Source organism: Amborella trichopoda, chromosome 3, assembly GCF_054954075.1.
Source record: "Amborella trichopoda isolate Santa Cruz 75 chromosome 3, AtrichopodaSantaCruz75HAP2 v2.0, whole genome shotgun sequence".
Taxonomy (NCBI): Eukaryota; Viridiplantae; Streptophyta; class Magnoliopsida; order Amborellales; family Amborellaceae; genus Amborella; species Amborella trichopoda.
The window spans coordinates 55,091,969-55,105,252 of record NC_142338.1 but is presented as its reverse complement, the minus strand read 5'-3'; the positions used below and the strand labels follow the sequence as shown (position 1 = coordinate 55,105,252).

General features: G+C 37.0%; 1 protein-coding gene across 1 annotated transcript; it reads left to right on the top strand.

The window, feature by feature from the left end:
• The first annotated feature begins 562 nt into the window (after positions 1-562).
• Positions 563-12,551, top strand: LOC18429435 (uncharacterized). Its single transcript, XM_020664125.2, has 5 exons — positions 563-644; positions 8,835-8,896; positions 9,538-9,890; positions 10,187-10,426; positions 12,365-12,551. The coding sequence occupies exons 1-4, from the start codon at positions 563-565 to the stop codon at positions 10,419-10,421; spliced, it is 732 nt and encodes a 243-aa protein (XP_020519784.1). The 3' UTR covers positions 10,422-10,426; positions 12,365-12,551.
• The last annotated feature ends 733 nt before the right edge of the window (positions 12,552-13,284 follow it).

Here is a 13,284-nt window from a genome sequence, read left to right as displayed (position 1 = left end):
CAACTCAAGTTGTCCAATATGAAATCGGATGGCTTGGGGTATTGGTGTATAGTATGCAATCCCTTATTAAAAAATAAATACTAAAACTGCCGCCTCTTTAGAGCGGAGTACAAGCTGTGATATAATTTTGCAGCGGTCAATAGATAATTTTTAAGAACCACTCCCCATTTTCCCCTTCTGTCATCCACTCTTTGTGAGAAAGTTAATTCCTCTTCAGCTTCGAAATCCTGTTTTTCTCTCTCCATGGAGCCACCTCCCATCGCTTCTTTATTTCTCAGTCCCCTAGCAAAGGTTGGCTTCTCTTCTCCATCTCTCGGTCCCCAAGTGAAGGTCGCCTCTCTCTCTCTCTCTCTCTCTCTCTCTCTCTCTCTCTCTCTCTCTCTCTCTCTCTCTCTCTCTCTCTCTCTCTCTCTCTCTCTCTGTAATTTTATTTTATGAATCCTTGATGCAGAAAGCTCACTTTACCTTTAAACCGCATATGGCTCTAAAATTTGTTTGGAAAAACCACATGCCTCCTTTTTCTTTTTGGTTAAGTTAGAATTTGTTGCAGCAATTGAGAAAAATGAGGAAGGCTAATATGGTTGTTTTCTATAGCAATGCCTCATTACCATTTGTGCATGCACCATTAACACACTTATCTTCAGGTCATACTTGTTAATCTTGCCTCTTCTCTTGTGCTGCATCTATTTCATTGCTCCTCATCATAAATTTTATTTTTTGTTGTTAATTTTTGTATTGTGAAGTTCTTTTTGCTTCTTCTAATTGTGCCATATATCTCATTTACTGAGAATTTTCAGTCAGGCAAATGTAATTGGCAACCACAACCAGTGGCTTTCTGGTAAATGTGAGTGTTACAAAATTTGGTTGTAATGACTAGAAAATACCAATGCTCGAAAAGTTTTGTATTACAAAGCAAGGGTACTGAATGTAGAGTACATTAAACTCCATGTGTAGGAGCACCCTCACAAAACCCTTCTTTTTTTTAATGGACATTGGGAAATATTATTCATTCTTTGCTATGTGTCACAACTTTTCCCTAATATTAGGGGATTTTTAGCCAAGAATTGTGAGGAGTTGCTTGTTTAAACTTTAGGAAATTTACGTAAATATCCTATATATTTTTAATAATTAAAATATGTCTAAAACTTTCATATTCTACATGATGGTCTTTTTCGCCTTCAGTTTTTCCCTGCCAAAATAACCTTGGTTCTGCACTTCAAGTGTTGATTTTTTTTTTTTTTTTTAACTCACATCTGGGTCCTCTTTTTCTTCCACTTCCAGAAGCTGAAGTGTAGAGCTAACTTTTGGGTTCTCTTTTCTTGTGCCTAACCGTGAGTTCTGAGTTCTTCTTTTCGCCATAATTCTTTTGGGTCCGTTTTTTTGCTAGAAGTTGGTTCGGCACTTCAAGTTCGGAACCAATTTCTGGGTTTTCCTTTTTGCCATAAGTCAGTTTAATACTTGCCAAATCAATTCTGGATTCTCTATTTTCGATAGAATCAGTATGGTACTCATTTGTTACGTGTGAAAGTACTTCTCAAGAAGTATTTTCACATAAAAAAAATTCCCTCATGTGATTAAATGTGAGAGTATTTTCACACCAATTGGTCCCAGTACATTTTGTCATACCAATTGGTAGCCAATTAGTGTGAAAGTACTCTCACACCTAATCATATAAGGGAGTTTTGTCATGTAAAAGTACTCCCCGGGAAATATTTTTGCGCGTACCAAAAGTTTCCTTGTAACGCAAGACCGAAGCATGAGTTAAACAAAAATGTGCTGTTGGGCACTTCAAATGCAGAAAAGTGCAAGACCGTGGGGTATTTCAGGGAAAAAAATCTGACTGAAATAGGGACATCAGCATAAAATACGAAAAATTTGTGACTATTTTTTAGTTCTGAAAATATGTAAGATATTTACGTAAATTTCCCTTTAGCTTTTAACACTTTTTCTTTGTCATTGACATTAAGACTAAACACTCCTTGCATGTGTTAGGACTACTGGGAGGGGTACTTTCCAATTTGCCTCTTGCCAGATGAGGTATATTTTTACAAAATCATTTTTGACAATATATCCTTGTTTGAAATACGAGTATTATTTTTCTTTTACGTTCTAGAAGAAGGAAAAATCCCATTAAGATATATTTGTTTGTGATACCAATTTCTCATGGGTTTTAGAATAGGAATTAGAAATCTGGTTTTCTACAAAATTGGAAAAGATAAGGATGTAGTGTAAACTCACCATCTCCTAATAACATGATATGAATAATATGATAGTGGGAGAGGTATAGCATCTGCATCATGTGAACTCTTGAATGTTGCACAAGCACTGTCCCAACTTAATAGACGACTGCAATTGAATTTAATGTTTTAATTTTATTCTTTTTACAAATTGGATTGACTTGAAACTTTGGACCTTCACACTTCTCAATTAGGCGTAGCTAAAAACTATCATCATCATCATCCGAGCCTTATCTCAACTATTTAGGATCTTGTACATGAATTTTGTTCTGCCATTCTGCTCTATTCAGGGCCATACCTTCAGCCAGACCATGATTCACCATATCTCTTCTCACCACTTCTATCCATGTTCTTGTGTTTACACTGCATATGGCTAACCCACTTAAGTCTACTTTCCCTCATATTATTGCTCATTGGGGTTACTTTTTCCCTTGAATGTATTTATTATTAATTCTATCCTTTCTTGTCTTGCCATGCATCCATCTCAACATCTTCATCTTAGCTACACTCATCCTATAGATGTATTGTTTATTGACCGCTCAACATTCTGTCCCATAAAGCATGACTGATCTTACAGCCATACTATAAAACTTCCCATCCAGTTTCATTAGTATGTGGTGGTCACATAAAATTCCAAATGCATATCTCCACTTCGCCCACCTAGTTCTAATTCTATGCACAACATCTTCCTCAAACTCTCCATTCTTTTGGATTATCAACACAAAATATCGAAAATAATATCTCTTAGGTATTTCTTGGCCATCAATCTTAACTACTTCTTAATTTCTACTGCTATTATTACTAAATTTGCATTCTATATATTTTAACTTAGTTCATCAAATTTTAGAATCTTTAAAATCCCTCTAAAGTTTTAAATTTGTATTGATGTCACCACTAGTCTCATCAGTCAAAACTATAGCATTTATGAACAACATATACCAGGGTTCCTCATCTTGATAGATGCCTAGTTAACTTGTCCATAACCAAAACAAAGAGATATGAGCTTAATGCTGACCTCTGATGTAGACCTACTATCACTGAAAACTCACTTGTCTCTCTACTAGTATCACAATAGTTAACGCTCTCTCGTACATATCTCTTACCATGTCAATATGTCTTTTAGTGACTCCTTTCTTTTCTAATGCCCTCCCAATTAAGTCTTTTGGTGTACTATCATATGCTTTCTCTAAATCAATAAAGACTATGTGGAAGTCTCTTTCCTTCTCCCTAAACATCTCAATTGGTTGCCTAAGTAGGAAAATGGCTTCAATTATTGACCGCCTTGGCATAAACTGAACTGATTTTCTGATGGGTTTGTATACAATGAGACCACTTACCTTTGGTACAAGGTGGTCACAATTCCTTACAACCATTTGATGTGAATTTGATAGCTAGGATGTGTCACGAAGTTCAAGAAAAATTCTTTTGAAGTTTGAGCTTGGTCAATGGAATAATTGTAGCCACTCAATTTTACATCCAATGGTCATGATTATAGTAATCACCTTGTATCAAAGGTAAATGGTCGCATTTTATACTTTCCCTAACTCTTTTAATGTCGTAGTTGTTGCTCAATCACTCTATCCCACAGCTTTGGTTTTGTCGATAGGTGTACATAGGTACCACAATAGTTTTTCTCCGTTCATCTGGTATTTTCTTTGTTCTCAACATCTTGTTGAACAACTTAGTCTACTAGAATATGCCAATCTCTCCCATGCACTTCAAACCTATAGCGGATTATCATATGATCCTAAAGCCTTTCCTATCGTCATATTTCTCAAAGATTCTTTTATTTCGGATATCTTAATCTTGCGAATGTATCTATGATCTACGACCTCATTTATATTGAAGGTTCCTCCTAACGTTGTGCTCCCATTGTGTTCATCATTTAGCAATTTTTGAACAAAATTTGCCACCTTTCTTTGACCTCGTCATCCTTCACCAAGACTCTCTGATCCTCACTCGTAATGTACTTAATATGATCTACATCCTTACACTTCATTTCTCTAATTTTTACTAGTTTGAATACATCTTTGTCACTTCTCTTGTCCCCAGTTTATTAAATTAATCATTACATACCTTAGTTTTAGCTTTACTATTTTCTTAGTGTTTTTCTTAGCATTTTTATGTTTTCTAGTTTTGATCATTTCTATTATATTGACAAACTTTATTACATGATTTGTTTTCTCAAATAGCCTTTTGAACCTCATTACTCCACTAGCGAGGTTCCTTATCGGAATTTCTTTTCTCTTTAGATTCCCCTAGAACTTCTTTTGCCACTTCCTTAATACAATCAACCATCTTGTTCTTCATAATGTTAACTTTTTTCCTTCTTTTACCAATTTATTCCCAGATAAGTCTATTTTCTCCCTTTTTAAATTCCACCACCTAGTTCTTGGACACCTATTAGTTTCATCATTTCTCTTCCATTTCTTTAAGCAACATAATTTGTGAAAAATAAAATGGCCAAAATACCCTTAAAATATTCAGGGGTATTTTGGCCAATTTGGGTTTTTTGAATTAATTCACATTGTTTAGGTGGGCCTAGATGTGGCGCGCACACCTGCAAACTTTCATGTTAATTCATTATGTAAAAAAACTAAAATTAGATTTCTAAATATAATTGTGTTCGTCCATTTCCTACCCTTTCAATGTGAATGTTGAAGCATCCACATGATGTGGACATTATACCATTTGTGTATGCACCACCTCGAACAACTTACTGCCTTCTCCTGTGTGAGGGCCACTGGAACCGGAGGGTCCCTGAGAGGAGCTACCTCCCTAGGAATTAGTGGGTAAGAAGGTAGACAACAACTAGGAAGAGTGAGGTTTTTGAGAATTGGACTGAAAGGATAAAGTGGGGTTCCTCCAACGTGTTGAGTTACCCTATCCCAACACCATGATGGTGATTGTAATTCGTTTAGAAAAACACATACAGAGTAATACGAGATAAAATGTTTTTGTCTAGCTACGTGGTAAAGAGAAGGGAGAGTAACAAGGTTAGATCAGACTGACAGACTGGAATGTGCCATCATAGAGGGTAACCGGTATGGAGGGAGTATCCCTGAAGTAGGAATGCAGGCAAACCGATACCAGTCAAAGTGAAGAATAGTTGAATGGATGAGGGATCTCGATGGATCAAGGACCTTACGAAGTTACAGGCTCCTTAGGGGGCTGCACCCACCTGATAGATTTGACTGAAGACATTCCCATAGAGGGAAAACTGTACTGTTCGCACAAAGCCCACTGAACTTGTTGCGTCGCTCGGTCCTTCTCAAAAATTGGAAGACAGTTTTGACTGCAGATTGGGAGACCATACTCCTACTTGAGAGCTATCGATACAACCTCTGTGGCCTCCGCAGGTTACCAAAGAGTGAGGCTAGCTGGGAGTGGGATGCGACTCTTTGGCAATTCGAAGACAAAGTCCAGGAGTACTTGCGCGGCAGCTTGACGAGGGCGTTGAGTTCTTCAGGCCTCCTAATACCAACTTCTTCTTCAAAATTATGATTGCCCCCCAATGGCCCAAGTGGGTCGATAAATCAAGGTGGATAAATTGAGGTGGCTGCATGGGTCGTACATTTGCTGCACATGCAGTCGACACTCAATAGCATGTGGTCATGCCTTAACCACAAAGCCACGTGGCCTTGCAGCCAGGGCCTCACCTCTTGCGTTCAAGCCTCGGCCAAATGCGGCTGTGTGCCATCTCCTTGCCGCAAGTGGTGTACAACCATGAGCAGTTATACATCATTGACAATGGGCTGTACACTGGCCACACACAATTGGTTGTCTTCCATTCCATCATGCTGCCAGATAGTCTGATTTTCCCGTATTTTTTGGGCAATCTTCTTGGATCCATTTTTGGTCTGATTTTCAGACGTTGGGTCTGTCTTTGCCAGGGAATTGTCAGTATCGATGCAGGTATGAATTGTAATAATGACACAGTGCCCCTATGATTATTGGTAATCATCTAGGGGTTTGTGAGGTTCCTGTATGTGGTTTGGGAGGAGGAACGTTCTCCCAACTGATTAGGAATACAAGTCAAGACTCAGGTGTCCACATTTGCCCATTTTTTATGTTTATCCAGGGCACAAGGCTGGATGAACATCGAAGGAGTTGACATTTGATGGTGGAGAGAATGAATTGCAAGAATCCTCTTGGCAGCAATTACCTCTCCAATGGATTGGAACAAAGTCCAAGTGGCAAGAGTCATGCCACTGATAGGACAAAACAAGTCCTGATGGCATGAATAATACTATTCATCACTACAAGACTGGGCCTGTGTAGCAGGATTGATGCTACCACTTAGACATTGATTCCTCATAACTGGGTCTGTGGTAGGATCAATGCTTACCACTCAGACAGTGATTCCTTTGAGAAATGCAAGAAATGTTGTGGGGAGTTTCGAGGGAAGAGAATCGATGCTATCAAAGACAACAGACAAATGCATCTTCCTAGAGTAAACAGGCTTAGAAAAGCTTGGGTAGGCTTAAGAAAAATAGAATACAATCCACATGGACATTGTTACAACATTGACCATGTGGCTTATTGACGTCCGATCAAAGGGGTTGGATTGTGATGGAGAAATCAACTTCATGGGCTTGCATTTTGGGGTTGAGTTGTTCTTGATTTCTTTGCACAAATGGAGTATGAATTGTTGATCTATTGCACATTTTCGCATCTATTGCCCCTCTCCCTATTGTAAGGTGGACTTAAAGTGTTATGCCGTTTATGCATCTATTTATATTTGACTAACATCATAATCGAAAGTTTGATATTTGTACTTTGTACTGAAAGTATAACCCTAGGGGATGCTTATATAGTTAACAATACTGTATAATATTTTGGTAAGGCTGCAGCCTCCTACACCATCCATGAATTTTGGGTAACCCCGACACTCAACCCTATGGCTGCTGTCCCACTTTGGCACCTGGGAACATTTTGGTAGGTTAAAAATATTGAGTTATATGGGAAGTTCGAACTCAGGTACTACTAGACAAATGAGGTGCGTTTGACCACCTTTCCAACTACGTACTCAATTCGTTCCAGGGTAGGGGCCCTCCCCCATCTGACTCTCCCAAAAAAACAAAAGTTGGTCACCATCAGTGTTTAATAAATTACTGATTTCAGGAAAAGAGCTGGGGCTTAATTGGTTAGAACTTAACGATTTGCATCGCTATGTCCTAGGCTCAAGTCCTACAAAGGGTAGGGGCCCTCTCCCCACTGACTCACCCAAAAAATAAACTATCTCACATGTGAAGTAATGGAAATTATTATATAAATAGCAGTAAACATAATATTTTATGAATATAAACGATTGTATAGTTGTATCGAGCCATATCAGGTTTTTATGCCGACATATTAAACACCGGCAACACTCATAAGCACTCGAGCCAGTGTCCATTAACACTGCTGTCACCTATGTTCAAAAAGTGAAACCAGGGCCCAGGAAGCCCATCGCCTTGCCTTTCTTTTCCATTAATACTCTCTTTAACCCGTGGGTCTAACCTCCCTCTCTTTAACTTTCTCTCTATATCCAACCTCCCTCTCACTAACCTCACCGAGATATCTCAGAAAACTATGATTATTAGTAAACCAAATTCATTTGGGTTGGTTAGCATCTATTCCATCACATAATCTCTACTATAATGTTCACCACTGCTGTCATCTCCCCACCATTAATGTTTTCCCTCTATTGCTCGGTATCCACAGGTGAACATTGCGTAGTTATGAGCTATGATCTAAACTACACAATTAGTCCTAGTCCTCTTGTTAATTGAAACCTCCTTTCCCTCCAAATTCAAGGCCAATCTGTCTTCGTCAATAATGGGAACTCCATTAACTTTTTGGGCTCAATTCCAATCTAGAATAAGCTTGTAAAGCTGTGGTAAAGTCTACCTCTGTATCGAAGCCAAATTTGCAGTCACTGTAGAGCTTAGTTGCAGAGGTGGGAGGGGGGGGGGGAATCAAAGGGACTGGTTTTTGAGAGTTTGGAAAGTAGGATTTTTTAGAGATAGAAGTGGGTGATATTAGGTTAAGAGGAAGAGCCTAATCCTGAAAGTTCTGAGCACAGAGTCAGAACTCCAATTTTTGTTTTAGAGATGTGGCTTGAGGAGGCCGGAGTAGGGCAGGAGGCCGGAGTAGGGCAAGAGGCCCTAGATGACGTGATTTTTAGTTTTTTCCTTGTGTTTGTGTGTGTGTGTTTGGTTGTGTTTTGGGGTTTGGTGATGGAGGAAGTCATGGGGTTTGGGAGTAGAAAGAGAGAGAGAGAGAGAGGTTCTTTGTGTGCTAGAGAGAGAAGAGACAAGTTTGGGGACAAGCCCAATTATTGCATACTTAAAGTGGGAAACTGGGGAACCTGGAGCCCAGGCTTGCCTCTCTAATTGGTGCTAATATTTTCCATCCAAATAAAAAGGATCGTGCAGATGGCTGCAGCCCTTCTTATTGTGAATGTGCCGCTAAAATTGCTTCAATTAATATATTTGCTTGGGTTTAATTTTAAATGCCTTTGGATTGGACACATCCTTTCAAACTTTGATTATGCAATCTCTTAGATATCGTTGCTAACAGCCCTCAAATCCATGGTTTTACAATGTGGTGCAGTAAGAATTGGGGCGTATGAAGTAGTCGACCCGAAGACTTACAACACGCCCACCTATAACATGGTTAGGGATACTTTTCTCATCTGGAACATTTACAATATCTTATCATCCCCAAGATCAATTTATATAAGGAAAATGTTTGGAACTCAGAAAATGCTTCAAATCATCACTTGAAGATTCACTTGGAACTGCAGGTTTGAAGGACAATAAATCAGGGAATTGAAGAGCTTAAAAAGATTTTAAATTTTTATTTGAATTATTCAAAAGGTGAATCAGCTATGATCGGAAGATTTTCGTATAAGAAAATCCCTCCTGACCATCTTTTTGGGGTTGAACCACCTAAATAGGTTATCGGGCTAGACCATATAATCCTTTTCCATAGAAATTGTGCACTCATAAATAGGGATTGAAGTGGCAAACGAGAACTCTTCAACTATTTGATTTCCATACTAGACTTTTTGGGCTGGAGAAGAAAGTGTTAGGCAGTGACCATGTTTGTTTTTCTTTTGGAAACTGAACCTGCCATGAGAATCTTGAAATTGATCATAAGTATAGGACTTGATCATAGTTTTGAAAACTGAACCTTCTCATGTGTTATCAATATCATGTATTCATATACCTTAATCTCATTTGGAACTTACTCATAGATGATTTTTATTTGGAAATTTCTATTTTAATATCAGGCATTGTGGTTTCATGTGCAGGCATTCACAACCCCTACTGAAACAGTTCCATTAGTCTGCAAATATGATGGTGAGTTTGTGGAGGAGTCAGACAAGATTATTTGGAAAGGGGGCTTGGCTCGTTCAATCTGTGTTAGTCGTTCAATTGGTTATTCCGACTTTATTTTGAAAATGCAAGAAGTTAGCATGTCTAACTCATCACATAATGAGATACACATTAGGTATAAACATCCTGACCCAGATTTCGGGTTTCTTGATGTTATCAATGGGGAAGATATCCCCATGATGTTGGGTGTTTTTCCAAGACTTTGCAATGCCATTACAGTCTACATCATGAAATGCGAAAGAAGACCTGAGCGGGAACCAACTGTCAGGTACGAGAAGGTGAAGGATAATACACACATCCTATGCATAGTATATAATTCACCTAATGGCAACCACAGTTTGTTCTCAAAATGGATGGTGGAGATGAACTATAGATCATCATCAGAACTATGGTTATCTCCACCATCCATCGTGGATGCCATGGACGTGCCTTGTGTACACCCATCACAGGATATATTTGGTTGGTATACTTCCCAATGAAGGAGTTAGACTGTTAGACATATATGTTAATATACTCTACATTTCCATAGAATCTGTCAGTATTTCTCATATGTCAATATGGCAGAGAAGATATCCCAAGTGATTCAAGGCTAAGGAATAGAAGAACTTTATATGGTAGGAAGAACATGAGCTCAACACGCACCACTCATGGTGCATCGATTCCCAATAGACGTCAACCTCAATCTGGAGTGAAGGTACACAGGAGAAACAAGGTGATAGAAAGATCGATTCCTCATTGTACTGCTTGCAAACGTCGAGGACACAACAGGAGGACCTGTGTGTTCAATTCATCTGGGTGATTCAGGTAAGTCGTAATCGTCAGTACTTTTATGCATAGGTGTTCGAGCAACATTTAGTTGTGTTATTTCATGTTGGTACTTCTTTTCATACTCCTGCAACATGGGGCTTGTGTTTGTTTTCCTTACTGCATTCATTTGCAATTAGATTTATATTATTTTTCTAGAGCATATTGCAATTAGAATTTTACTCTCACGATCAATCATTTTAAATGAATATCTTAATATTGAATATGTGAATGAGAGTTTTCGAAATACTTCTCTGTCTCTGTAAACTGAATTTTTCACCTAAGAGTTTACACATATGATGATGCTCTTGCATGTGTTGAGTCTGGTCTAGCAAAAGAACGATCTAAATTTAGTTCAGGATGAGTATTGGCATGAAAATAGAGAGTATCCATTAATCAACATGGCACCTCAGGAAGCCCAATAAAACAATGGAATGTTGTTTAGAGAAATAACAATGGAATGTTATTTTTCTTGAGCATATTGCAATTTGAATTTTACTCTCACTATCAATCATTTTAAATGAATATCTTAATATTGAATATGTGAATGAGAGTTTTCGAAATACTTCTGTCTCTGTAAACTGAATTTTTCATCTAAGAGTTTACGCATATGATGATGCTCTTGCATGTGTTGAGTCTGGTCTAGCAGAAGAACGATCTAAATTTAGTTCTGGATAAGTATTGGCATGAAAATAGAGAGTACCCATTAATCAACATCCACCTCAGGAAGCCCAATAAAACAATGGACTGTTGTTTAGAGAAATATAGGATGCTGACTTTCCAATAAAAGAAAAAGGGAGATTAACAAAAAAATCCTGTTTTATTTTCAAAATTTAAAAATAGTCCCATATTTTTTATATTTTACTCTTAAGTCCCACAAATATTGTATTTTAATTTTAATCTTTTCTTCTATCTATCCGATGTAAGCTCAAATTTTGGGCTTTTGTAAATTTCATCATAACGCACTTGTAATAAATATTTAAAATTAAATTAAATAGAAATAACCATAATACCTCTACAAAGTTCAAAATTTTAGGGGTATACACTATGCACATAAAAAAGTAGACTTTTTTGTTTAAGTGAAAAAAAAGTGAGTAGGACTTGAGCATAAAATATAAAATATGTACAGGACTATTTTTTTATTTTGATAATAAAATTCGAATTTTTTGTTGTTTTCCCAAAAATATGGGGTGCTCTTCTCTATCAGCCGCCTTTGAATTTTCTGAATTGCATCTTTTATGTAATTCTGACTGAAAAACCTCTTCTAGAAGCAATCGTATCCCTATGTATATAATGGGTCGTTCCTGGATTCAAAATTGGGTGCAGTTGGCATACGGATATATCCGTAGCTGTAGAGGTAAGGTGCAACTTCAAATTTTATCATGGTATATAATTTTGATGTAAAATGCTCTTAGGATTATCTCAAAATCTATTTTTATATCTAATTATAAAATTTTGAATTTTAAAAATGGTTAAAATCAAGTAGATCTATAAACATATGAAAATCTTGAAAATGGACGGTGTGATAATATGTTGGAAAATGTACTATTTTTGAGACTTAAAATCTTTTTATTTTTCATGGTCATACATCTCGGTGTCGAGATGATCAATCAAAGGGTTTTTCAACATTAAAACTACCTTTTCCGATGGATTTTTGAGGTGCATCCGGAGTTGTACATTATAAGGTTGCATCCTTATATAAACTTTTTCCTTCAAAATTATTTATATTTTGGGTTAAATAGAAGAAGGCTAGTGTGAATATTTATTGCCGGGTGGTTCTCTTTTACTGAGAAGTGGTTAGTATTTTTTCAATTATTATTTATCATGCATTGTCATGCTTGTGTGTATGCGTATGTGCACACGTACATGTGTGCGTGTTTTCTAGTTATATATCAAGTCGTTATAGGATTGAACTGATCATTGTTGCTTCTTTTGCAGAAGTTCAGGTGAAGATTATGGAGATTTTCACGAGACTGAATTTGTTACAGTTGTTTTGTTGTGATAGGTATGTTTGTTTTCAGGGTCTTTTGTATGCTATTAGTTGATGAGATGAACTACTTGTTTTCAAGTACTGTTTGCATCCCAATTTTGGTACCAAGTGTTGAAGCATGTGATGTTTTAGAAATGATGGTGTTTTAGCTGAATCTCATTACCAACAACGTTTCATCACTTTTTTTAACCACGAATGAAGATATTTTCGAAATATGGAAATGCAAACTCAAAACTATTTCAAACATGAGCCTATGAATTTCATTCCGGTCGTCTATGAGAGAGAGAGAGAGGCGTGTGTGTATATATATGTTCGAGGTAGAGAGGTGTGTGAGAGAGAGAGGTGAATAGAGAGAGAGCTCATTTAAATTGGGAAAAAGTTTATATAAAGCCAAGGTTCTAAATAATCAAATTAGAGCCCACCTCAAAAATTTCACTAAAAGAGGTTGTTTAGATGCTCAAATATCATCTCGACATCAAGATACATGAATAAGAGAAAAAATAAAAATAAATTTCAAGTTTTGGAATAGTGCATCTTGTAAAGCATTTTTGGATAGTCAAATTTCAAGATTTTCAAGTTTGATTTTCAAGTTTTTATAGATATGTTTGATCTATATTTTTTTTGAAGATTTAAATTTTATAATTAAAGATGAAAATATATTTAAAGCTGTCACAAAGATTTCTAGTATTGTAACCACATTTCTAGACACTATTTGAAGGTGCTCTTTATTTTGATTGTTTAGAGCCTTGGCCCTATATAAACCACACCTTTGAAATTGTAACTAAGAAAGTGGCTTCTCAAAAATGTGCTATTTCAGTTTATGTCGGTGTTTTAAACTCTGACGGTTCCGATCATGATCTTTGATTCA

Bases quoted from the DNA above. Each gene is read 5' to 3' on its own strand.
- LOC18429435 (XM_020664125.2), top strand. From the start codon at position 563: ATGAGGAAGGCTAATATGGTTGTTTTCTATAGCAATGCCTCATTACCA. The intron at 645-8,834 runs GTCATACTTGTT...AATGTGGTGCAG, and splicing joins ATTAACACACTTATCTTCAG to TAAGAATTGGGGCGTATGAA. The intron at 9,891-10,186 runs GTACGAGAAGGT...TCAATATGGCAG, and splicing joins GAGCGGGAACCAACTGTCAG to AGAAGATATCCCAAGTGATT.